Source organism: Choloepus didactylus, chromosome 3 (assembly GCF_015220235.1).
Source record: "Choloepus didactylus isolate mChoDid1 chromosome 3, mChoDid1.pri, whole genome shotgun sequence".
Taxonomy (NCBI): domain Eukaryota; kingdom Metazoa; phylum Chordata; class Mammalia; order Pilosa; family Megalonychidae; genus Choloepus; species Choloepus didactylus.
Window position 1 is genome coordinate 131,092,623 of NC_051309.1, and position 27,006 is coordinate 131,119,628.

Sequence of the window (27,006 nt, forward strand, 5' to 3'; positions counted from 1 at the left end):
TTTACTGAGGAATTTTAACTTGCTGGATACCGTAGAAGCACATCAGTATAATCCCCTGCTGGTGCAAGGTAGCATATGAGTAAATGCCTGGTGGTGTCAGATGATTATGTGTTATAAGAGAATGGTCAATTTGAGGTAGAATGGTCAGGGAAGTCTTTGTGGAATTGCTGGCAGAGGAGAACCCAAATGGCTACACAGTTTTTGCATAAGTAAAGACCAAGGGAGTTGAAGATCATAGTTAGAAAAATGAGTGTATTTTGTCAGGGAAGAATGAAGTGTCTGGCCTAGATAAAGGATCTACATTGGGAAATAGTGAGGATAAAATTAGATTACTAGAGCAGAATATATTCTGGAGGATCTTAAAAAGGATATTTTGCTGGGAAAAAAAAAAAAAATCCGGAGATCATTTGAAATGTATTGAAGGTTTTGAGCAGGTGGGTGAAATAGTAAAATCTGTGATTTAAGAAGGTACATTTAGGGTTTATTAATATATATTCCCAGGAATTTTCTTTTTCTTTTAGTGGTTACTCTGAAAGGGTCTTCCTGGTCAAATAAATGTGGGAAACACTGGGTTTCTTTACTGCAGGTCTTCTCTAACGCTTTAATATGTTAATAGACATTTTGACTCTCCAAAAAGAAATACAGCATTTCTCAAACCTATTTGACTAGGATCCCTTTCTAGAAAAACAATGCATAAATCTAGTTCCTATATGTATTGTCACCAACATCAATCTAAGATATGTAAGCAACTTACTTTTCTATATTTTTTAACAACTCAAATTTAATTTCTATTTTGATCCTCCATTCCAAAAGTGGTAGAAATTTTCCATTTCCCCCATCAGTGTGTCTACGTTCTGTGGTCTTAGAGTGCCAAAGAGTTAGGGAGTTGTTGAGGGTGAGGTAATGCTTATGTGTTATGTTTGTCTTCTGTGTCATCTATTTATGCTGGTATCTGCTGAGGTGTTCAAAATGCCATCTGGTCTGGGGAATTGGTTGAATAACTGTTGCTGGACATGTCTCATTCAAATCCACTGACTCTCTTTGATGCTTCCATAAAATTCTTTGGTTAATGGGAATAATTTTGTTGATCTCTTCCATGGTGAGGTACAAGAAACTGTGAATGTTCAGGGCCCTATCTTCTTAGAGACCTCATTTAGCCATTCTTTGAGGGCTTCCCACTTCCTTTGGCTTTTATCCTGAAAATGGAGCACAAGTCCCAGAAACCTAATGGTCTTTCATGGCTTTTCTCATGGAATAGGCTAAATGGCCCCTCTATCTAAAACCTAGAAATACACAAGCTCAAGTTGCTTCTTCTTTGTCTTTCTGCCCAGGGAATACTAGTTGTGGGATAATGAGGAAGAAGCTTTACTGTTAATCATGAGGTTTTCATTCAAATCTTTATGCCATGATTCCTTTTTTTTTATTTCTCTAAAGGATTAAGTTTTGAAAATTCATAAACCACAAAGAGCCTGCTTTTCCTCATATTTCTGCTGTAGCGTCTCTTCCATGAGGCAATGACCTAGCTGTCTGAAGGGAAGAAGGGTGGAGGCAAGGAACACCTGAGGAAAAAAATGCTACTATTTCACAAGTATTCAAAACACTTGGAAGAGCTTTTGGGAAATGCTGGTCTAAAGAATGGAAAAATAAAAGTTGACGAATAAAAGGGATGCATGTTATAGTGGTGCTGCCTTGGGTTTTGATTACTATGTGTGGTAGATTACGGTAATAGCCCTCAATAAATAATGATGTCTTGTCTTGCAATTCATTGTCTTTGTAGCCCCTTGCTTGCATAGTCTCCTCCTACATTGACTCTTGGCTTGGGCATGTGACTTTCTTTGACCAATGGAACATAAACAAATGAGAAGAAAGCAGAAGCTTGAAAAGCATTTGCCCTCTATTGCTGCTGGGAACTCGTCCTTCACCACATGAAGCAGCCTAGGCTAGCTTCTTGGAGACACGTGGCCCAATGACAAGTCAGCACTAACTGACAGACATATGAGTTAGCTCCAGTTGAGCTGCCAACTGAGTGCAGTTGGCATGAGTGACCCCAGGAAAGTCAAGAAGAAGAAATGCCCAGCTGAGCCTAGACCAAATTGCTAATACACCAAACCATGAGCAAATAAAATGGTTGTCTAAGCCACTAAGTTTTGGAAATGTTTTTTATTGAAACAATATATAAATAGAATACAATACTATATACATATATTTATATTTTATATTAATACAATATAATAGAAAGGAAAAGATAGAAGAAATAATTTATAGGAAGATTTTCTCAAATATAGATAATAGGGAATATCAAGCAAAAGGAAAGCTCAAAAATGCCTTAAAAGATTTATGGTGCTCACTTTTTCATTTAATGTTCCAACTAAAAACCAATTATCTAAAGTGGATTTCTTAGTTTAAGGTGACTCATGTTCATTTTTGCACCAAGAAATTTGCTTATTTCTTTACAGAACTGCAGGATTTAATCCAAATTCAGCAAATTCCTGCAAATATTTTGGAGAAAAAAATAGCCCTCAGTGGGACATTACAGGAAATGAAGGATAAGGAGGAGTGAAATATAATTATGTAGGTTCTAATCCTCAGTGACTTGGAGACTGGTGGGCGAGCTGGGTGGACCAATGTCACATGAGACCTTGTCATAATCCTGCAGTTGTGCCTTTTCATGAATCACTATAATTTCCTCCATCTTGGACTCAAGAGGCTGATCCACTGTCACTGCTGAATGAAACACAAAAAGTTGTCTTGGTATAAACATATTCTCAGATACCAAACTCATCTCAATCCCTGATGAAATAGATTTTACTAAAGATTTTCTCAAAGCAATGAGGTCAATGTCATAAAACCAAGAAATGGCAAAAATATGAAGAGACTCATGATTCACACCCCAGGTTCTGAATTTAAACTTTGCCTTATAAAATGGACTGCTGGCAGCTTGTTATGATTAGCTAGGCTCAAGGAATGCTATTTCTAGTCTCAGGAAACTTCTACTAGCCCTATTTAAATGTTATATATATTTATATTTATATAATATCCAATATCTTATTTAATTCTTACTATAATCCTAAGATGTTATTTTTATCTACATTTTAGAGATGAAGAAACTGAGGCTGAAATACAATAACTGGCCAAAGAACACACAGCTGGTAAATGTTGGCATAGAGGTTTATACCCTGGAAAGGTTGTTTGACATTAAGTCCATTTTTCTTAATGATGCTGGTTCTTTTCCAAACAGCACTGGATTCCTGAGCTGCCACAGGGATGACTGAGCAGGAACAGGGGAGAAATACAACAGGCAGTGCTCTGGGTTCCTTACTCTGGTTTCCACGAGAGAACACACCCACACATTCATATATGGGTTCCATTTTAAAGTTTTGTTTGAAAAAGGTTCCAAACCACTATGTCATACTGTGCTTTCTCCTGATGCTACTGGAAGCTGTACTAGCACCTTCTTAAAGTCAAGGACCTCGTATCCTTTCGTCTCCCAACAGTGTGACACCTCCCCTGCTCTAGGAGACACTCTTCTGAAGGAGGAGCAGGAGCCGCCCTGGGCCCCGGCATCATTGTCCTCGGGCTATCCTCTCAATTCCAGAACTGCCACTGTCTCTGCATCTCCCACGACCTCTAACAGCTCAGTTATTTCTCACAAAAACCAACTAAATTATTCACAGTACCTGAAGTCTTCTCTTTATTCTCACAACTCATTGAGTTTTCCTCTAAGAGGGAAGTGATGTCTTCTCCAAATATCCTGATACAGTTTTCAATAAGAAATTGTACAAGAGAAACCTGTAACACAAGAGGGCAAAAATGGGTATGTATTTTCATATGGCATGGTTGTAAAAGCACATTTCATATATGAATCCTGAATTTAACAAAAAATCCAATAGACAAAACTCATGAAATTTCACTTCTTAAGTGAAGAAGTACTACTTAAACTTTGGAAGAAGAGATTCTCTGTCAGATTATTGTGAAGGAAAGAGGCAGCTGGAGAGAAAATACAACTTTGTTGAACTGCATCTCTCCCCATGCATTTCCTTGCCTCGGGCTTGTTCTCGTGGTGTACTTTGGGGAATAATATGATTTCAGCAGGAACACTGCGGCTCCATTTGGGGATTTTTTTTTTTTTTTTTTTTTTACTAGTTTCCTCACCCCAGTAGCAGAGGAAAAATATCAGCCAAGTATTTCTCTGAATGAGCCACAATTGCAGGGGAAGGACAATGGGTATGGAGACAGGGTGCTCATATTGCCCAAGCCCCACAGGATTTGCCAGGCACAGCATGGGCACAACTGCAGGTAATGACCAACTAGCTGGGTGTTAACACCACTGCCATTGTACAGATAAGGAAACTGTGGCTTGGAAATTTTGCACAGGCTTATACATCTCTCTGAAGGTGAGGCTGAGAATTGAACTCCAAAGCCCAGAAATTTTTTTCTCATATCACAGCATTTTGTTATCTGTCTATACTTTCAGTCAGTTTAGTGTTTAGCCTACTGGATCCACTGCTGCTCTCTCAATTTCCCACTTAGTAACCCACGTTCACATACCCCATTAGAACATGATAAACAACTCTGCCACTCTAGAGAAGTGCAATAAAAATGTGACATTTTAAAAAATGGTCCTTCAGAGTTAATACCCTAACGTCAGATTCCAAGTGGGGACTCAACAACCCCCCACCCCCATCCCCCCAGGGAGAAAAAATGAGAGATATCATTACCTCTTTTGTGAGTTGGCTCCCTAGTTCTGGGCTGCCGGAAGTAAGAGGCCAAAGAAGGCTTGGGGCTATACACACTGCCAAATTATAAGCTGTCATCTGATTCGATGAGGAATGCTGTTCAATGTTGTGTAACAATCCAAAAAGGTATCGCAAGAGAACCAAATTCGCTCTTGGCAGCTGGTCTGAAAGTCTAGACACAGAAAAGAAGCACTCTTAAAGCAAGCCATTTTACATAAGAACTCATAAATTCAGAGAAACAGAACAGGGCATTTTTATGTACACCATGATCACAATCCAATGAAAATGTAAAGAAATGTAGAAATGTTTCATAAAAAATAATGCCTGAAATATTTTCCTGAAACCACTACAATGTGTTTTAACTTGGACAAACCATATTAATATCTTATTTAATATAAGTGTTTAAAAGCCCCATAACATTCCAGAATGTGCTCAATCAAAGCTCATAAAACCTTACTGAAGAAGTTAAACATCAATTAGATGTCAAGATCTCCCTTTATTTCCAAGGAATACTGTCTCTTGGTGAAAATCCAAACCTTATCTGCTAAGACTTCCAGGTACATTCTGAGATGCTATACTCTGCTTTGCCAGTGTCCAAAGTCAATTTTATCCCAAATCAATCTCAGTGAATCACTTTCTCATTGAAGTTTATGATATTATATTTTCCAATGTTCTAATTTTTGTAACTGATATGGGATTTTTTATCATGCACTGAAACTGTTTTTAAGTTGATATTTATAGTTTTAACTTTTTTCAACAAGGATTTGCAACTTGGAGAGAACATGATCTCCAGAAACGGTGCCAGTAAGATGGACCCTCGTTCTCAGTACTATGAACTGACAATACCCAAGGTTCAGTACACACCACTCAGCATGCAAAGTTTTGGATTGTGAGCAGTGAAGAACTATGGAATTGTGAGCAGTGAAGAACATGGCATGTGATGTTTGATATCCTTGAATGATCTCCTTTCAACAGTAATGGAAGTAGAAGTAGTAATATGAGCAAATGAGAGCTTTGGATTTGATATTCCTTGTGTCCAAGGACTCTCCTACCAACTGTAATGGGAGTAGATGTGGTGGTATGAGCAGCAAAGAGGTATAAGATGTGATGCTTGATGTACACCCAAATAGTCTCCTCTAAACTGTAATGGGAGTGGAGGATTATTTTGCTCCATGGCCTTGGTTTCTGGTGACTTTGATGGCTGTTCCTTGGTTCCTAACTTTTCAGTGCAAAGTTTATGTTCTATTGGTAGAAGGGGTCTATCAAAAGCAATGTGAGGGAAATAATTTATAACATTTAATGTTGCTCAAAAAATCTGTGCTAAACAGACATGCAAACCACATATTGGAATTCTTGGGTTTTCACAGAAGAAATGCTCAGGAAAATTATGTTTTGGATACTTCTTTCTAATTTCTTATATTGCAAGTAGCATTCACATTAAGTCTTGCCAGCAATTTTCACTTGCATGGGTATAGACCAGGAATAATTTGTTGTCAGGCTTTGACTTTGCAACTTTCTCTTCCTTTTTCTTGACCCTTTTCAATGGGTTAAATGCTGTACCAGTGTTCTCCCACCATACCTGTTGGTGTCTCTTATAGCACTGATTGCATTTTATTGTAATTTGTAGTTCATATACTTTTCTCTTCTGTAAGACTCTTGAGTTTCTTGTGGGGAGGGATTAGGTCCTTTACCTCTGTATGAGCAGAGTTGTAGGCATGAATGCATACAAAAATGTTTTGTTGCATTCAACTTCTGAACAAAATAAGGGTTTCTCTGAGTACTTCAATATTTGCCCAAGTAAAGATCATAACACTGGCAGATTGGGCTTTAGCATCTCTCTATGACTAATGGATTTCATCTATTGACATCAGATAATTCAGAAGATACACAACAGTCAAGGATTCCATATTAATAAAATGAGGAGAAAAACTAATTCAATGACAGCAGAAAGGCATACATCTATTTTTAGACTGACTTCCATGGGTGTGGCCAAATGAAACCCTTTGGCAACCGTCATTATTTCAGCAGACAAAGCTGTAAAATATAAGCTAATTTTTTTCTAAGAGTAAGTTGATTGCATTTTTTTAATCATCATTTTATTGAGATATATTCACATACCACGCAGTCATACAAAACAAATCGTACTTTCGATTGTTTACAGTACCATTACATAGTTGTACATTCATCACCTAAATCAATCCCTGACACCTTCATTAGCACACACACAAAAATAACAAGAATAATAATTAGAGTGAAAAAGAGCAATTGAAGTAAAAAAGAACACTGGGTACCTTTGTCTGTTTGTTTCCTTCCCCTATTTTTCTACTCATCCATCCATAAACTAGACAAAGTGGAGTGTGGTCCTTATGGCTTTCCCAATCCCATTGTCACCCCTCATAAGCTACATTTTTATACAACTGTCTTCGAGATTCATGGGTTCTGGGTTGTAGTTTGATAGTTTCAGGTATCCACCACCAGCTACCCCAATTCTTTAGAACCTAAAAAGGGTTGTCTAAAGTGTGCGTAAGAGTGCCCTCCAGAGTGACCTCTCGGCTCGTTTTGGAATCTCTCTGCCACTGAAGCTTATTTCATTTCCTTTCACATCCCCCTTTTGGTCAAGAAGATGTTCTCCGTCCCACGATGCCGGGTCTACATTCCTCCCCGGGAGTCATATTCTACGTTGCCAGGGAGATTCACTCCCCTGGGTGTCTGATCCCACGTAGGGGGGAGGGCAGTGATTTCACCTCTCAAGTTGGCTTAGCCAGAGAGAGAGGGCCACATCTGAGCAACAAAGAGGCATTCAGGAGGAGACTCATAGGCACAAATATAGGGAGGCCTAGCCTCTCCTTTGCAGCAACCGTCTTTCCAAGGGTAAAACTTATGGTAGAGGGCTCAACCCATCAAACCACAGGTCCCCTATGTCTGTGGTCATGTTAGCAACCATGGAGGTGGGTTAGGCGAATACCCCTGCATTCTCCACAGGCTCCTCAAGGGGGCACTACATCTTTTTTTTTTCCTTGTTTTTCTTTCTTTTTTTTTTTTTTAACTTTCCCTTCTTTTTTAAATCAACTGTATGAAAAAAAAAGTTAAAAAGAAAACAAACATACAATAAAAGAACATTTCAAAGAGACCATAACAAGGGAGTAAGAAAAAGACAACTAACCTAAGATAACTGCTTAACTTCCAACATGTTCCTACTTTACCCCAAGAAAGTTACCTAATATAGCAACATTTCTGTGAACTTGTTCCTACTATATCCATCATAATTTAACAGACCATAGTCATTTCTGGGCATCCCCAGAACGTTAAATAGCTTATCTGTTCTTCTTGGATTATTGTTCCCCCTTCCTTAATTGCTCTCTACTGCTAGTTCCCCTACATTCTACATTATAAACCATTTGTTTTACATTTTTCAAAGTTCACATTAGTGGTAGCATATAATATTTCTCTTTTTGTGCCTGGCTTATTTCGCTCAGCATTATGTCTTCAAGGTTCATCCATGTTGTCATATGTTTCACGAGATCGTTCCCTCTTACTGCCGCGTAGTATTCCATCGTGTGTATATACCACATTTTATTTATCCACTCATCTGTTGAAGGACATTTGGGTTGTTTCCATCTCTTGGCAATTGTGAATAATGCTGCTATGAACATTGGCGTGCAGATATCTGTTCGTGTCACTGCTTTCCGATCTTCCGGGTATATACCGAGAAGTGCAATCGCTGAATCGAATGGTAGCTCTATATCTAGTTTTCTAAGGAACTGCCAGACTGACTTCCAGAGTGGCTGAACCATTATACAGTCCCACCAACAATGAATAAGAGTTCCAATTTCTCCACATCCCCTCCAGCATTTGTAGTTTCCTGTTTGTTTAATGGCAGCCATTCTAACCGGTGTTAGATGGTATCTCATTGTGCTTTTAATTTGCATCTCTCTAATAGTTAGTGAAGCTGAACATTTTTTCATGTGTTTCTTGGCCATTTGTATTTCCTCTTCAGAGAGCTGTCTTTTCATATCTTTTGCCCATTTTATAATTGGGCTGTCTGTACTATTGTCATTGAGTTGTAGGATTTCTTTGTATATGCAAGATATCAGTCTTTTGTCAGATACATGGTTTCCAAAAATTTTTTCCCATTGAGTTGGCTGCCTCTTTACCTTTTTAAGAAATTCCTTTGAGGTGCAGAAACTTCTAAGCTTGAGGAGTTCCCATTTATCTATTTTCTCTTTTGTTGCTTGTGCTTTGGGTGTAAAGTCTAGGAAGTGGCCGCCTAATACAAGGTCTTGAAGATGTTTTCCTACATTATCTTCTAGGAGTTTTATGGTACTTTCTTTTATATTGAGATCTTTGGTCCATTTTGAGTTAATTTTTGTGTAGGGGGTGAGGTAGGGGTCCTCTTTCATTCTTTTGGATATGGATATCCAACTCTCCCAGCCCCATTTGTTGAAAAGACCATTATGGCTCAGTTCAGTGACTTTGGGGGCCTTATCAAAGATCAGTCGGCCATAGATCTGAGGGTCTATCTCTGAATTCTCAATTCGATTCCATTGATCTGTATGTCTATCTTTGTGCCAGTACCATGCTGTTTTGGCAACTGTGGCTTTATAATAAGCTTCAAAGTCAGGGAGTGTAAGTCCTCCCACTTCGTTTTTCTTTTTTAGAGTGTCTTTAGCAATTCGAGGCATCTTCCCTTTCCAAATAAATTTGATAACTAGCTTTTCCAAGTCTGCAAAGTAGGTTGTTGGAATTTTGATTGGGATTGCATTGAATCTGTAGATGAGTTTGGGTAGAATTGACATCTTAATGACATTTAGCCTTCCTATCCATGAACATGGAATATTTTTCCATCTTTTAAGGTCCCCTTCTATTTCTTTTAGTAGAGTTATGTAGTTTTCTTTGTATAGGTCTTTTACATCTTTGGTTAAGTTGATTCCTAGGTACTTGATTTTTTTAGTTGCTATTGAAAATGGTATCTTTTTCTTGAGTGTCTCTTCAGTTTGTTCATTTCTAGCATATAGAAACATTACTGACTTATGTGCATTAATCTTGTATCCTGCTACTTTGCTAAATTTGTTGATTAGCTCTAGTAGCTGTATCGTCGATTTCTCAGGGTTTTCTAGATATAAGATCATATCATCTGCAAACAATGACAGTTTTACTTCTTCTTTTCCAATTTGGATGCCTTTTATTTCTTTGTCTTGCCGGATTGCCCTGGCTAGCACTTCCAGCAGAATGTTGAATAACAGTGGTGACAGCAGGCATCCTTGTCTTGTTCCTGATCTTAGAGGGAAGGCTTTCAGTCTCTCACCATTGAGTACTATGCTGGCTGTGGGTTTTTTATATATGTTCTTCATCATGTTGAGGAAGTTTCCTCCAATTCCTACCTTTTGAAGTGTTTTTATCAAAAAGGGATGTTGGATTTTGTCAAATGCTTTTTCAGCATCTATTGAGATGATCAATTGATTTTTCCCTTTCGAGTTTTTAATGTGTTGTAATACATTGATTGTTTTTCTTATGTTGAACCATCCTTGCATGCTTGGAATGAACCCCACTTGGTCATGGTGTATGATTTTTTTAATGTGTCTTTGGATTCGATTTGCAAGTATTTTGTTGAGGATTTTTGCATCTATATTCATTAAGGAGATTGGCCGGTAGTTTTCCTTTTTTGTAGCATCTTTGCCTGGTTTTGGTATTAGATTGATGTTAGCTTCATAAAATGAGTTGGGTAGTGTTCCCTTTTCTTCAATGTTTTGAAAGAGTTTGAGTAAGATTGGTGTCAGTTCTTTCTGGAAAGTTTGGTAGAATTCCCCTGTGAAGCCATCTGGCCCTGGGCATTTATTTGTGGGAAGATTTTTGATGACTGATTGGATCTCTTTGCTTGTGATGGGTTGGTTGAGGTCTTCTATTTCTTCTCTGGTCAGTCTAGGTTGTTCATATGTTTCCAGGAAATTGTCCATTTCTTCTACATTGTCCAGTTTGTTGCCATAGAGTTGTTCATAATATCCTCTTATAATTTTTTTAATTTCTTCAGGATCTGCAGTTATGTCACTTTTTTCATTCATTATTTTGTTTATATGGGTCTTCTCTCTTTTTGATTTTGTCAGTCTAGCTAGGGGCTTGTCAATCTTGTTGATCTTCTCAAAGAACCAACTTTTGGTGATATTTATCCTCTCTATTGTTTTTTTGTTCTCTATGTCATTTATTTCTGCTTTAATCCTTGTTATTTCTTTTCTTGTACTTGGTTTAGGATTGGTTTGCTGTTCATTTTCTAGCTCCTTCAGTTGATCCATTAGTTCTTTGATTTTGGCTCTTTCTTCCTTTTTAATATATGCGTTTAGTGCTATAAATTTCCCCCTTAGCACTGCTTTTGCTGCATCCCATAGGTTTTGGTATGTTGTGTTCTCATTTTCATTCGTCTCTATATATTTAGCAATTTCTCTTGCTATTTCTTCTTTAACCCACTGATTGTTTAGGAGTGTGTTGTTTAACCTCCAGGTATTTGTGAATTTTCTAAGTCTCTGATGGTTATTGACTTCTAATTGTATTCCATTGTGGTCAGAGAATGTGCTTTGAATAGTTTCAATCTTTTTAAATTTATTGAGGCTTGTTTTGTGTCCCAGCATATGATCTATTCTGGAGAAAGTTCCGTGAGCACTAGAAAAATATGTGTATCCTGGTGATTTGGGATTTAATATCCTGTATATGTCTGTTAAATCTAATTCATTTATCAGATTGTTTAGGTTTTCAATTTCCTTATTGGTCTTCTGTCTGGTTGATCTATCTATAGGAGAGAGTTATGTGTTGAAGTCTCCCACAATTATTGTGGAAACATCAATTGCTTCCTTTAGTTTTGCCAGTGTTTCTCTCATGTAATTTGTGGCACCTTGATTGGGTGCATAGACATTTACGATTGTTATTTCTTCTTGCTGAATTGCCCCTTTTATTAGTATGTAGTGGCCTTCTTTGTCTCTCAAAACATCCCTGCATTTGAAGTCTATTTTATCTGAGATTAATATTGCTACACCTGCTTTCTTTTGGCTGTAGCTTGCATGAAATATTTTTTTCCATCCTTTCACTTTCAGTTTCTTTGTGTCCCTGTGTCTAAGATGAGTCTCTTGTATGCAACATATTGATGGTTCATTTTTTTTGATCCATTCTGCGAATCTATATCTTTTAATTGGGGAGTTTAATCCATTTACATTCAACGTTATAACCGTGAAGGCATTTCTTGAATTGGCCATCTTATCCTTTGGTTTATGTTTGCCATATTTTTCCCTCTCTCTATTAACATCCTTTATTGTACCCATACCGAATCTCTTTAGTACTGAACCTTTCTCCAAGTCTCTCTGTCCTGTCTTTGTTTCTCTGTCTGTAGGGCTCCCTTTAGTATCTCCAGTAGGGCAGGTCTCTTGTTAGCAAATTCTGTCAGCATTTGTTTGTCTGTGAAAAATTTAAGCTCTCCCTCAAATTTGAAGGAGAGCTTTGCTGGATGAAGTATTCTTGGCTGGAAATTTTTCTCACTCAGAATTTTAAATATATCGTGCCACTGCCTTCTTGCCTCCATGGTGGCTGCTGAGTAGTCACTACTTAGTCTTATGCTGTTTCCTTTGTATGTGGTGAATTGCTTTTCTCTTGCTGCTTTCAGAACTTGCTCCTTCTCTTCTGTGTTTGACAGTGTGATCAGTATATGTCTCGGAGTGGGTTTATTTGGATTTATTCTATTTGGGGTTCGCTGAGCATTTATGATTTGTGTATTTATGTTGTTTAGAAGATTTGGGAAGTTTTCCCCAACAATTTCTTTGAATACTCTTCCTAGACCTTTACCCTTTTCTTCCCCTTCTGGGACACCAATGAGTCTTATATTTGGACGTTTCATATTATCTATCATATCCCTGAGGTCCATTTCGATTTTTTCAATTTTTTTCCCCATTCTTTCTTTTATGCTTTCATTTTCCATTCTGTCATCTTCCAGGTCACTGATTCGTTGTTCAACTTCCTCTAGTCTTGTACTATGAGTGTCCAGAGTCTTTTTAATTTGGTCAACAGTTTCTTTAATTTCAATAAGATCATCCATTTTTTTATTTAGTCTTGCAATGTCTTCTTTATGCTCTTCTAGAGTCTTCTTGATTTCCTTTATCTCCTGTACTATGGTCTCATTGTTCATCTTTAATTCTTTGAGTAGCTGCTCTAGGTGCTGTGTCTCTTCTGGTCTTTTGATTTGGGTGCTTGGGCTTGGGTTATCCATATCGTCTGGTTTTTTCATATGCTTTATAATTTTCTGTTGTTTTTGGCCTCGAGGCATTTGCTGAACTTGATAGGGTTCTTTTAGGGTTTGTAGACCTATTGAAGTCCTTATCTCTAATTTATCAGATCTACAGCTTCGTGGAGTACACTTTCTCTAACTAACCAGCAGGTGGCGTCCACGAGCCACCTGTTCTCCACGAGCCAGTTCTCCCCTGCTTAGCCTTTTTGGTGAGTGGGGGAGTGAGTCTTGTGGGGCCCAATTGGTGTACCAAGCTTGCGTGTGTAGTTGGTGTTGCCTGCCCTGTATGTGGGGCGTGTTTCTGGGCAGTCGGGGAGGGGGGGTGGCCCTAACAATCAAATCTCCCTGGTGATCCTAGAGTTTTAAAGCTGCTGCAATAGTCTAGTCCTTCTGTTCAGTCCTGCCACAGTTTGTCTCTGCCACTGACCCACAAGTCTTTGGTATTGGCGTATGGCTCCTGAGACTTGCAAGTGGGCCCCTCTTCCAGGCTGTGCACCCCGGGTCCTCTGTTGAGGGATGACTGTGCTATGTCACAGGTGAGTGCCGTCCCCCCAGGGCAGTTCTGGGCTGCTGGGCTGTGTAGGGAGGCTCCCAGTCTGCTCAAATGATGGCTGAATGGGGCTTTGTTAATTCACACTGATCCACGTTCCCAACTCTGGGACAATCAGCTGAGGTTGCAGGGAAGGCTAATGTCCACGCCCAGTTTTGTGGTGTGTGCCTGTTATTTGAAGCACTTCCGTCACATTGGGTTGTCTGGGGCAGCTCTGGGCTATGGGGCTGGCAATGGGCAGGAGTGTTTCCTGTCCACCAGGATGGTGGCTGTGAGTGGACACCCCCCTTTTCTTGGGAAGTTGTGGTGTTTAGTGAATTTTCTCAGCCACTGGATTATTGCCTTTTGTCTCAGAGCTCTCTTAGTTCTACTCTTGACTTGACGTGCCCAAATTGAAAGTCTTTGAAGCTTTCTGTATTGGGCTTCTTAGAGTAATTGTTTTAGAAAAAGAAAAAAGGATTAAAAAAAAAAAAAAAAAGGGCCCTCCTGAGAGATCTAATGGGTTATTGAAATGCTAATAGACAAAGCAACCAGGGCCATTAAGAAAAGGTCCACAGGGCAGAGAGATCAGCCTTTCTTTGGGATTTGCATATGCGCCTCAAGGCCTGAGCTCCGCCCTTCTCCTTTCTGTGTTCACCAGAACTCCAAAAATCCTCTGCTTTTATTTTGGAGTTTTTCGTGTTGTTTTTTTTCTATGCCTGTCTCCTCTCTGCTGGGCTGGCTGCTCTCAGATTCTCTGGTGTCTGGTCTCAGTCTATCTATGGTTGGAATTTGGATCAGTAGAATGAGTTTCCGATAAGGGCTGCCACTGCAGTTCTCCCTTCTCCTTCCCGGAGCTGACAGCCCCTCCTCCCAGGGGACTGAGCCTGGCAGGGAGGGGCGCGGGTCCCCTGGCCGCAAAAACTTACAGATTTTGCTGATCTCAGCAGTTTGACATTTTCATGAGTGTTGTATGAAGTATGCCCAAAGACAGATTGCTCTGTGGTGTCCAGTCCACGCAGTTCCTGGCTTTCTACCTACTTTCCTGGAGGAGTAACTAAAACATACAGCTCACCAGTCTGCCATCTTGCCCCGCCTCGTTGATTGCATTTTTGAGATGTGAGTAAAGTAATTATTGAATCGTTACCTCTGGATTGCAGTTATTCTCTCCTCCTCATTCCCTTGATCAATGACATCAAGCCATTTATCATACAGATTGGCTACAAATACACTTCCTTGGATATTTCGAAGAAAATCCTTTACAGAGATGAAAAATAATGTTATTCTTCTGGCAAATGTATATTGGGGATATTACAGAGAAAACATTTTCTTGACAAATTCACTTCAGTCCCCACTTCCTTCCCAGCTACCCAAAGTGACCTACACAGAGCTCAGTTCCAACTACACTGACTTGCACACCCAGAAACATGTGCTTGGATTTTCTCCAACTAAAACTAATGGCATAAGAGCAGAGTCTAGACTGTGGTGGGAATGAAGATAAAACCCCTTCTTTTTTCTGTAACCTCCTCTTTTTGTACATTTTTGTAAACTAGTACAAACTGACAAGGCTGGTGATAAACCATCCTAAACCCATTATTTTCTTGAAAAGAAAAACACATTTTGCTTGCTTATTTTAGCCATGGTGCTCTTATTGTCTAGCAAGGAAAGTTCTGAAACAAACAAAACACACAGACACAGAAGAGACGATTGGGTTTCTTGATGTGAGGTATGTGTGCCCCCCTTGGGAGAAAACTCCTCTCATAATGGCTTCATTTTTCCTTTCTTTCAGTGGTACAAAAGTTTAACACTGCAGACCTGTGTAAACAGCAGATACTGGAAATATACCCAAATCCCTAGGGGGTAACTACATGTTACTCCTTATGACCCCTTAGGTTGGAATATATACATCCTCCTATAAAAGGAATGCAATTGAAATTTAGATCTATCACAACTTTAGGCCTGTGAAAACTAGGACTAGAGGCATGCAAGTGTAAGCTTTCTAAGTGATGGCCTGGGAAATTTGTCACTTTATAGGGCCAAGTCATTGATGAATACTGAATACCACATAATTGGGACTATTTAAATCTATGAAGCTTTAATTTTTTGCGCCAGAAGGAGAGGAAGTTATCATATCCCCTTGGTAGCTCCAAAGGCATGCCTTCCATTTGCTGGTCCCACCAAACAGTCCAATCCTTCTTTTAAGAGTACCTAGTTCAGGAAATGACCCCAGGGTAACAATCATGATCACAATCTAGTAATCATTCACTCATTCTAATATTTGCTGAGCTCCTGCTTGTGCCAGGCACTGTTTTGAGTACTGGGGATAGAGAAGTAGAGAAAACAAAGTCCCAGTTCTCTTATACTTTTATGAAATTACTGCTATACAATAACCATCTATGGTAGTTAGTGTTTTTCACTGTGTTCCCCACAGAGCAGTACCCATATATGGGAAAGGAGGAAGCACTTCCAATTGCAGATGACTCTGGGGGTCTGGAAGGGTTCAGGAGCACCTTTGCCTGATGTGTGCCAAATTTACATTCACTCAGAGAATGTTTCTCCTGTCTTGTTTCCTGGACTCTGTGCTGCACAGTCCATTGATGGGGCAGGGTGTAGTGAAGCTAGAACATGTCCCAGGTGGAATATGTCAAGGGTGTTTGCTGTTGGTCCTCTGCTTATAGTCCACTCAATGGCAAACTCAGTGTGCTCCTGATCCTATACTCATTTCTGGTTTAGACTGACCGTCCAGTGAGTTTTGGCATGGTATTAACAAGGCCAAGTTTGCAAAGTCTGATCCTCATCAATGGAAGTCAGCTTTAGGAAGAGAAAACTTCAGAGATGTCTAAGAATTATACTACCTTCTTGCTAATTCCTGCTTATAACATGCTTTATATCGAAAAGGGGCATATGGTAGGCAGCTTCAGTATGATTTGTGCCCTGTGTAATCCCTTCCCCTTAAGTATTGCCTGGACAAAGTGACTTGTTTCTAAGGAATAGAATCCAGTAAATGTGATGGGATGTTACTTTCATGATTAGGTTACAAAAGATTGATATACTGACCCAGAACCATCAGTTCCTTATTATGCTAAGCTTAAGTTTGATTTCCTACAACATAGAAACCAAAGTTGACCCGTTAACAAGACCTCTTTCACTCCAAATGAAGGGAAGCAATCTCTGCTAAATAGTCAAGAATATCTGGGAAGGGGAAAAGGGTAGGCAGTAAATGGCCAACAGGAACATAAATAAATGCTAAAAACAAGGCAAAAGTCCTAGAGCGATCTGAAGTTGTAAGGAGTAAAGACAGGGAGGGTGGTGTGTGACCAAAAAGGAAAGCATATATGACATATGGGGCTTTTTAACACCCAAGGTGGTTTTCTTAACTTTGTAAAGTGTTTTTCAGTTTCTGAATTTATTATACCTATTATGTTTCTTTGCCAATCATGATGAAGGAAACCAATCATATAATGTTAGAACTATGTTGTACGTGGATGATGATAGAATTTTTCCTACCTTCAAGACAGACGTTACTACAAAAACAGATTCACTGTCCAAGTCTACTTTGACTTCAGAATTTAGTTTCTCCTTTAGGGCTCTACATGCCTGTACACTGGCTGATATTCTGAAGATGCCCTCTGAAAGTAGCCCTTTTTGATTAATAAAGAAAATCATATCCTGTGGAGAAGAAAAGAAAAGATAAATACATAGCATTTCATACCTACACGCCTGGAGCACAAGCTTGCTGCCTTTTTGACAGCAGGAGCTACAGTATATGAGCTGGAAGGATGGCTGGAAGGACTAAAGTAAATTTTGAAAAAAAAAGTTTGGCGTCTCTAAATATATACTCTACCCATGAATCCACTCTATGTTCATACATTTACACATTTTAAACACTTGTTTGAATCAGATTTTCCTTTTTTCAGTGAATTTACACTTTTAAAATCAAACCTCTCTGTCCACATAAGGTTTCTGTTAAATCACTCTCCTACTTCACCATGCTCTTCTCATTATTCCTTAATGGATGCTCTTCCCCCAAAATAAAAATCTTTGTGCCATACTCATTTCCCATTTGCTTATTTCCTTCTAAGCAATTGTACACCACATTCCTACTTCTTTTATTTATTTCCCTCTCAAAATCAGGCTCCAAAACCCTCTCCTCTAGGAAGCCTTCTCCAATTACACTCTCTCGCCATCAGTCTTTCATTTCCTTGTTTTCTATTTTCATGACCTCTGCTTGCAGTATAGAAAGATAATAGATGTTGGAGTCAGGTAATCCATGGGATTTAAATCTATTATGTCATATATTTGCTGTGTGTACTTCACTTTACTGAAGCTTTTCTTTTTCTCATTTTTAAGGTGGCGATGATGATAATCATAACTAAGCCCTAAATCTGCTGTGAAGGACATGGTTTGGTGTAGTACATATATGCACCTAGTGCAATAAGTTTCTTCACATCTAGCATGTGAAGCACTAGTAGAGTGCCTGGAAGGATATTAGAGACTCAAGAAATATTAACACTGATGATTTAATACACTAATTTGAGACAACACAGGCCAAACCTTGTGGCTTTCATTTGGCACATTCTATTAGGATTAAAGGCTTAATATATGCCAGAAGATCAATCTTTACGCTTGTGCTTAAGCACTTGAAATACAAATCAAACAAATGTGAGATATTCTGAGTAGTAAGATTGATTAGTCTCAGCTGAAGAAGTAATTAAAAGAGACAAGACTAGTGCAAGTTCAAGAAGATGCTGAAAGGAAAATCTGAGGATGAGGTGGAGTCTGTAGAGATTTGTACACACAGAAGCACATTCTGATTTTTCTGAGCAGGTGCATGTGAGTCTTTGCTGAAATCAGTGAAATGGTCAAGATTAAAATTTCTGTGTCTGACTCAGGATTCTGCAATAGCTAAATCAGAGTTTTATTCTTTGACATAATGTTAACAGAGCATCTCAGCCCAAACCAAGGGTTGTCTAATGATTTCTCTGATTGCATAATCTTGGATGAGAGCACTTGACCTCCCAGAGTTGCCTTCCTCCACGTCCCTCTTCAGGGGAGCTGCAGAAGGCCCAAAGAAACCTACCAGAAGAGCAGTGGGCAGGTTATCATTCTCACAAATATCCGTGAGAGAAGCTCCAAAGAGATGTCGTGGTGAAGGAGTTGATGAATCCTTGCACAGTTTGTCCTGAGGAGTGCCAGAGCCCCTCAAAAAGGCCCAGTTTATGAAAGATGGTCTCCTTCTAACTGTCTTCTGGTCTGAAACTAAAGAAGAAATGAGATTATTAGAAGAAGCTGAAAGTTGTAGTTTAATTCACTTACCCTAAACTGAGTCATTTATTGTGTAGAATTTCCCACATTCTCGAATTGGCTGATTGCGTCTTTCTGGGGTTAATGTGTTCATTTTCACTTATTTTGTAGACTGATAGTTACATCTGGAGGCTTGATCAGAGTAGGTTCAATTCTTTTGGTGGTAATCCTTCCCAGATGGTGCTATTTACTTCCTATTGCATTGCAACCAGAAGCACTTAACATCCAGCTATACTAGTTTACTGATATTATAAGAATGATCAGTGAATTCAGATGTCAGATCACATTTAAAAAAAAAAAAAATCTAAAAATATTTGGTATACAAATCAAGCAGAATTTGATAAACACCAACCTTCATAAGAAGTTTCTTCTCCTCCTAGATTTCCTGTTTGGCTTTCAGAGAACCCAACCATGGTGAAAACTCTCCCCTATTAAAGGGATCTGCCTCTCATGTCACAACCTGCCTAATCCCACTCCTCAGTCAGCCACTAGGTCTTCTATGCTGGGGGTGGGGGGGCACAACCCTTAGGAAGCTCCATGGATGACATGACTTCACCTTCTCCAGTCAGGTTCCTTGGGAAGTAGTTATTAAATGCTGGCTGTGTGGTAAGACATCAGGTAGTCTCGTTTCTTATGACATGACACCAAGATACCCAGAGATGAATGATTTTTACCTTTCTGACAATCCCTGTCAAAGGAATGCTGAAGGAGAAGAGATTTTCAAAGAACAGGTGGTCAGCCATGAAAAGCTGAGGTCAAAGAGATCTGTTATACTACTCAGCTATGAAGCTTTTACTGATAAGGTATCTTGACATTTTCTTAAATAAACTGCTTATATCAAGTACTAAAAGAGTCAATGAAGGAGCCAAGATGTGCGAAGATAAACAGACAAGCAATATTTCACCAAATCTCCCTAAATGTCCATTCACTTGGCTTTTCTAGGAGGTAGTAAAAGCGTCCTTAAAGTGCAACGCTTTATGGCACTGGATCAGAGAGGTTGGGGTGGGCTTCTGGTTCTGCCACTTAGTGGGGCAAGTTACTCAATCTCTTTGAGCTTCAGTTCCCTCAGCTTCAACATGAATGATGCTACCTACACATCATAGGACTAAGTAATAAAATGTATGAAATGCAGGACATGACATGGTTCATTGCAGCAGGATAAAAGTAATTTCCCTCACTCAAAGGGCCCAAGGCACCCAAGACTTCCAGTCTCCTCCCCTGAAGCAGACCCTCAGCCCCATTCTCCATTGGTTTAACAGCCCCCAGAAGGGCCGCAGTCATGAAGGAATGACACCTTTCTTCCTACCTTGACATTCACACCCCTGCCATATTAAAAGGAGAGAAAGAAAGCAAATACATTCTTAAACCTAGGAGAGGCTTCCTGTGTATCCTGCAATGTCAACATGTGCAAACATTTAATATACGTTGTACTCTGTCTGCTTTCCCTACACTTAACTTGGTTTTATTATTTCTAAAACTATCCAAATATATTCAGTTATTTATTTTTAATACATCTTAAGAAGAATGCTGTCCCTGATATAAAGCTATTAAAAAATAAAACCTTTGAAACTTTCTGCTTATAGAGTAACAATCATAACAATAAAAATGATTTAAGTAGAAATTCTATTCTGGCCAGACTACTCTCCAAATTAATAACAAATAGGTTTCAGAGAAGAAAATATCGATGAGAGAATACTGGAATGGTAGGGAAAAGAATGACAAGAAGGAAGATTAAAATTCCCCTGATCATAAACACTCAATTTAGTTCCAGTCTAGACCTGGGTCTGAAGCAGACACGGAAATGAGCTTGCTGTAGGGAAGAACCGAGAGCTAATTCAGGCTAGAACCCCAAGGCCACTTCAGTCCAAAGCTAGAATAGACTTTAATTCAACTCCATAACTCTTCTTCTCCATTTGAGTCTTCCCATTTCAGGTGTGTCTAAGCCATGCAGTCATTCATCACCTCCTGCTTTGGCCTAGATACTTGGAAAAGCCCCGGGAGGGAAAATGTGAGATCCCAGGCCTTGAGAAGCTGATATTCTAACAAGACACACAGTCATATATATGTATGTGTATATATATAATTATAATATGTATAAAGTGCTCCAGAGATACAGAAAAGGGAGTAGTAACTATCTGGAAAAAGGGAAAAAAGCTTCCGGAAGTGAGTTAGGTCTTGAGGTCAGATCTTTGAGATTTTTCTAAGCCTGATTCTGGGCAGAGATTAGGTCCCTGCCAAACTGCCCCACTTGGAGAATCATCTGTGTGTCATGAGTTTGTTTTCAAAAATGGAGACATGAGCTGAGAGAGGCACTTGCAGAGGGAAGTGGCTCACCTTTCGGGTGCTGGCTCCGGGCTGGGTGCCTGGGCTTCAGAATGAACTGAACTTGCGTTTCTCGAGATGAGAAGCCCTGCTCCAGGGGGAAGGATCCCTGGAAGGTGGAAGGAGAAGTGGAGACTCTTGATCCCTGTGGCAGGAGCTCAGTGGCTCGAAGATGGCTCATTTCAATTTCATAAGGATGTTCATGTCCTATACAGAGAAAAATCTAAATATAGATTTAGGCTGACTGGTGATGGGTATGAGCAAAGCTACTTTACTGTGAGTGTGTGTACACCCTGGTGCATCTGCAGTTCTCCTGGGCTCCTGGAAGAAAGGCTGTCTCCTCAAGGAGCATCATGAGCACTCTCAAGAGGGAGACCCTGCATTATGCAGCTGCGCAAGCAAAGGAGTTTTAAAAAGTAAACAGAAAAAAAAAGTCTTTAAACATGTTGTCTTGATTGGAAGGCATAGATAAGTCTGTACATAAGACAATGCTGACTTTTGCTACGTTTCTATCTGAGAACATTTAAGATCTTCTAGTTTCTGCCTGGACACTAACTAGATACATACATCTTAAGTAAACCACCTGACCCCTCTGAGCCTCAAATTTACTATTTCAAATACTTCTACTCCCTATCATGAAGACTTATAAGGATCAAAGAAAATATGTTAATAAACATTTGTGGTTAATATTCTTTAAACAATTGGGCTATATATGTTGAGAATCACTATGCTTACAATTCTCTAACATAAGATTTCAGTTTAATAAAGAGTTATTTCATTACTTTTTGTTCTATAGCTAGAGCTATTCAAGATCAAGGGATGGGGGTGAGGAGTAGAGGAGGGGCAGAAGGGAGGGTGTTTGTCTTTAAGCTGATGCCCTCTGAGGATGACCCTCACAGGCAATGATTAGAGGGAATACTGCAGGGTGTTGGAAACTCAGAAGCAAAGTGCAAAACGGTACTTATAGAGAGGAAAACTGAATATGCAGTCATCAGGAGTTGACTGCCAAATAATTTGTTTTGCTCTTCCGTGCTTTAAATTGCTTCCCCTCCATCAAATTCCAAAGACTCTGAACTATGAAATAGATTTAGTTTTTTGAGAATAAAAGTTCCCTTTCTTCTGTTTCTGATTTATCATTGAATGTAACTTGGTGAGCTCTTGCTTTTCATTTTCACTGGGCATAGATACAATGCCAATATTCTGGACAAACAAGAATTACAGCAACTTCTGTATTACAAAGCAAAAGAAGCTTCTATGACAGCAATAAAATAAAACTAACTCATCAGGATAATCAAGAGCTAATCTATAATTCAGAAGCAAAGGCACGTTAGCATATGCTGTATAGAATGGCTGCTACAGGACCATCTTGAGTGGCAGTTCTTAGGACTCCTTTGTGCCAGCAGTGGTGTGTGAAGCTGTCTTAAGCCAAAAAGTTAACATGTGCATGTTTCACTCCTTTATTGCTTTTAGAAAAATATTAACATTAATAAAAAACATAAAACGGGTAGGGGGATTTTTATCCTCAGATATGTGTGTAGTGACTCACTGACTTCAAGGCTAAGAATGTACATTTCATAGAAAAAAAACTGGTCTTTCATTCAGATCACTTGAAAATATCCTGAATTACACAGCAGTGGCCTCACAGGACTGTTGAAAGGATTAAAAGAGATAATGCACATAAGAGAGAGTACTCAAAAATTTCTAGGAGAAATCACCATCACCATCGCTAGTTGCCAAGGTCTGCAACAGATCCTATCTGTTCCTTTGTTTTAGTTGCTTTATTTTTTTTAAACTACACTGGATGAACTTGCTGATGCAAAATTTCTTTTTTTTCCATTTTGAAGTTAAATTGTTCTAGTACCCACTTAAGGTGAGGTGTAATCTATCAATAACTCTTCAAGAACAAATGCAGCGAAACTCAGTCTGAGAAATGGCAAATTATGGATCTGTCAGTCAGTGAATCTAGATATGATTATCTCATTTTTTAATGATTCTGAGAAAAGTGCTGGGGACAGAACAGGTGTTAATAAATACTTATACATGGATTAGGAGGCATGGCTGGACTCTAGCAGATCCTCTCAAAATATAGGCTACCTAGTTGTTAGAAAATGGAACAGAGGAATTCAAGAATGGAATATGGAAAATGAATGTATGGGGAAAAAGAAATCACAATCCATGTTGCTTTCATACTGAAACCATATAGAGAGGTTTGTCAAGAACGCTTTGTTTGTCAAAAGAAAAAGCAGCAAGGAAAAATTCACATTTCTCTCCCCATCTATACCATAAGGTGCTAAATGAAGACCTGTTGTTAGTGCCTGGCATATAGCAAGTGCTAGGTTTAATAAACTATTAAATTTATGAATGAGTATTGCATGAGGTTTAACTTCTTAAAGTATTTAAGCTTACGGCCAAACAATCAATACTTTGAGATTTTCAAGTTACAATTTTCAACCCAATCAATCCCATCTTAGATTTTTTTCTGACACTCACCAGTGAGAGGGTATGGTGCCTCTTTCTTGTCCAAACTGACCCACATTTGGTAATCTTTCTCAGAGCCCTTGAAGAAAAAAGAACTAAGCATCACTACAGATCATTAACAGTAGATAACCTAAAGAAGCATCCATTTCCTTAGCATTTCTATGTTTCCAAAAGGAAAAAGAATTGAAACTAAAATGCTATTCAGTCCATGGGGGTGGCCACAGTTTTTAAATTACTATGTGCTAATTTCAACAACCAGCCTCCAAATTACTAGCCTTGTCCCTCCTGATAGGTAAAAGATCTAAGGAGGAATAATGCAATCAGCTCATTTTGTGGATGGCCCACGAGATATTCACATTTATGCCCCCCTTTGCTACGGAAGAAAGGTATAATTTCTTGAGAGTTCTCCCTTCTGCTGTTCTCCAGACACCTTGTAAAACATTGGGATTTGCCATATGTTCCTGCCCTAATAAATGTGTTGCCCAGAAAGCCATATACCCTGCCGTGACTATACTTGGGCTAAGTAAAACTTGAAAGGCATCATAAGCTCGGCAGCTCTGAGACAAATGCCCAAGAAGCCTTGAGGAGACAAACAAAGTGAAATCAACGCATTAAGCCCCATTCTGGGGAGAAAAGAGGCAACAACACTAAGCTGGAGAACAGGCCAGATGCTCAAAACAATTTCCTCCAGCAGAATTATCACCCAGCGATACTAGAAATCCCACTCTGCTGAATTATTTTAAAGATTCCTCCAGGAGAGGATGAAGCAAAAATATGTTTCAAATGGAGTTGTTAGGTCACATGGCTGCCCTTGTCTCCTGATTAAAAATCACGGTGTTGCTTTTAGGAAGAAAGGTCCCAACCAAGGAAGCTATCACTCACATGCACACACACAACCAAATCTTCTCTAATTTGTATTGAAAACAGGAAATGAGATTAATAAAAATCCTTTTTTTTTAAGGTAGGAGCAGAGAACTTTATATCATAATCTCTTTGAACAGGCATAGCCAACTAACTCCAAATGTTCATTAAAATAGAAATTATTTGTCTAGTGAGACTGAGCACTTTAAGCTAAGGAAAATAAAAAACATGAAATAAAATGATCTGTATCTGTAATCTTTCTCCCCCTCCCCTGTCCTATCCCTTCCCAAACCACTGACTCGCTTTCATTATTTAATTCTTCATTTCGGGGCATATATATCATACAGGTTAGAAATCAATGCAAAGGCATCTGCTTTATTCGGTGTATATAAATTCAACCTTACTTTAAATGTATTACTAAAAAAATTAAAAATCATTGATTAGTAAAAAAATCATTGATTTCTTATGCCAAATTCTGGTTACCCCAAGATTTAAGAAGCTTTATTATATACCACTGGGTCAGGTAAAATTTAAATACAAATTTTGTAATCATGTCATGTCACAATAGCAAGGCATTTTCACATTTATATAAAATTTTATATAAGGAACTATACTGTACAAGCATTTCCTACAGTTTTTGTCCATCTGGATGCCACTCTCTTCAATAGAACTTCTCAGTTGTGGCTGTGTGGTTTTGGCATAGCAGGAAAACCCTGCAACTCCTCCCTTCCCATTCCCCAGCCTCATCTTCATCCTCCAATATATCCATCTCCTCCACCATAGAAATTTCAAAAACTCATGCTAGCCCCATCAAAACATAAAGGAGCAGATACTAAAAGCAAAACAGGGATGAGAGTGATGTGCACACAAATGCCACCAAATCTATGGTCTCATTCAGAACTTGTCTTCCTCCTTACTGATTCATTAGAGGCATTTGCTGATTCATCCTCAGGTTAGGGAATATGGCTTCTTGTTGTGTTATTTATTTCAAAGTGTACTACAAAACAAGTCCTTTAGGATTCATCACCCTGAATGAGTCTTGGAGTGATAACCAGGGTAAATAGGTATGGGAGGGAATGAACCAGGAAAGGAGATACAGGAAGAAGGGTCAAATAGAGGAGGTTGGAACTTTCTAATTTAGAATCTTACAAAAATTTTGTTGTATAGGCATATAATATATACAAAAAATAAACATTATTATTAGCACTTTAAAATTATAGTCTGATTTCATGATGTTATGGCTTTCAGTTTACATGGAAATTTTAGATGGCAATACAAGAAGAGCACCCATGTATAGACTAATATTACAGCTTTCCTTACTTCAATTTCTAAATTTGGGGGAAAAATATGACTTTGGTATCTTATAAACATCTGCCTTATATTGGGAGATATAATACATACACACACACACACACACACACACACACACACACACACATGTATGAATCTCAAAAATCAAGGTTGGTTTTTAACTAAAAATAGCTTGCTGGTAACTTACAGTTATTCCTAGCATTGGTAGTGACTTGTTGATAATGTCATTTGTTGTGTCTGTATTTGTTGCTGTTATAGACTAAAAAAGAAATGAGAAAATTAGCTATGAGTAAATAATTTAAAAACAGGTGAGTAAATAATTACTGTTAAATTATTATTTATATTTTAAAGGCAAAGCTTTATTTCAGGATTTGATAAAATAAAATGTATATCCTTTATGTAATATGAAGCCAAGAGAAAGCATTTTACTGAAACATAACAGTTGTTTTAAAGGATGTCTGGCACACAGATATAACAGCTTAAGCTGTACAAATTCAGAGAGGGCACATGAGTTTGTCCTCTGTACCCTGAGGTTATCTAATTCCAAAATGGAGACGATAGTTTTTAAAAGGAGGGAGTTAGATCCTTTCTATCTCTTCCTGAGTTGTGTTTTTATAGTATGGCTTTATTTCTTTGTGTATCACACATTCAGTTTAAGTAAAATAGGAATAAGAACTGGCTATAAAAGATGTTTTTAAAAACTGCTGTTTATTGAGAACTTTCTGTGTCAGGCGCCATGGGCACCAATGGCTTTTCATTGTTGAAATCTTTTGAGACCCTGAAATAAAACTAATGAGTCTAGGAAACAAGATTGAAAATTTTTTAAATCTAAGATTGAAAATTTTTAAAATCTAAGTTCCATTACCAACTTTGTCAGTGAATAGGATATCTATATAGCTGTTTATTACACTTCACATTGAGAAAGTGCATCCTAAAAAAAGAAGACAATTTGCAGAAAACGACTTGAGGATTCTAAGATGTTACCTGTCAAACTATCTGAATCCCAAAAGACATTATTTAAAAATAATATGTAGCAAAGAACATTTACTCTATACATAGGATTTACAATATTATTAGATAAATCTACAATGAGGGGTGTGTCCTCTGATAAATATTGCTTAAAGAGGACAAATAAGCAGCAGAAGCGGACACTCACAGGCCTTAAAACAAAAATTATATTTAAAACAAAAAGGAAACACTTTTCA

The 27,006-nt window shown here is 38.5% G+C and overlaps 1 protein-coding gene across 1 annotated transcript in view; it reads right to left on the bottom strand.

Annotated features, from left to right (window-relative positions):
• Positions 1-2,546: 2,546 nt before the first annotated feature.
• The window catches only part of LOC119530433 (rho GTPase-activating protein 20-like), a 39,647-nt gene continuing 15,187 nt past the window's right edge, over positions 2,547-27,006 (bottom strand). Inside the window, exons 6-14 of the mRNA XM_037831471.1 lie at positions 25,989-26,060; positions 23,642-23,708; positions 21,164-21,358; positions 18,606-18,784; positions 17,033-17,194; positions 14,673-14,782; positions 4,719-4,908; positions 3,678-3,789; positions 2,547-2,724 (exon numbers count right to left, since the gene is read on the bottom strand). Coding sequence (XP_037687399.1) covers positions 2,579-2,724; positions 3,678-3,789; positions 4,719-4,908; positions 14,673-14,782; positions 17,033-17,194; positions 18,606-18,784; positions 21,164-21,358; positions 23,642-23,708; positions 25,989-26,060 — 1,233 coding nt within the window. The 3' untranslated portion in view covers positions 2,547-2,578. The remainder of the gene's footprint in view (positions 2,725-3,677; positions 3,790-4,718; positions 4,909-14,672; positions 14,783-17,032; positions 17,195-18,605; positions 18,785-21,163; positions 21,359-23,641; positions 23,709-25,988; positions 26,061-27,006) is intronic.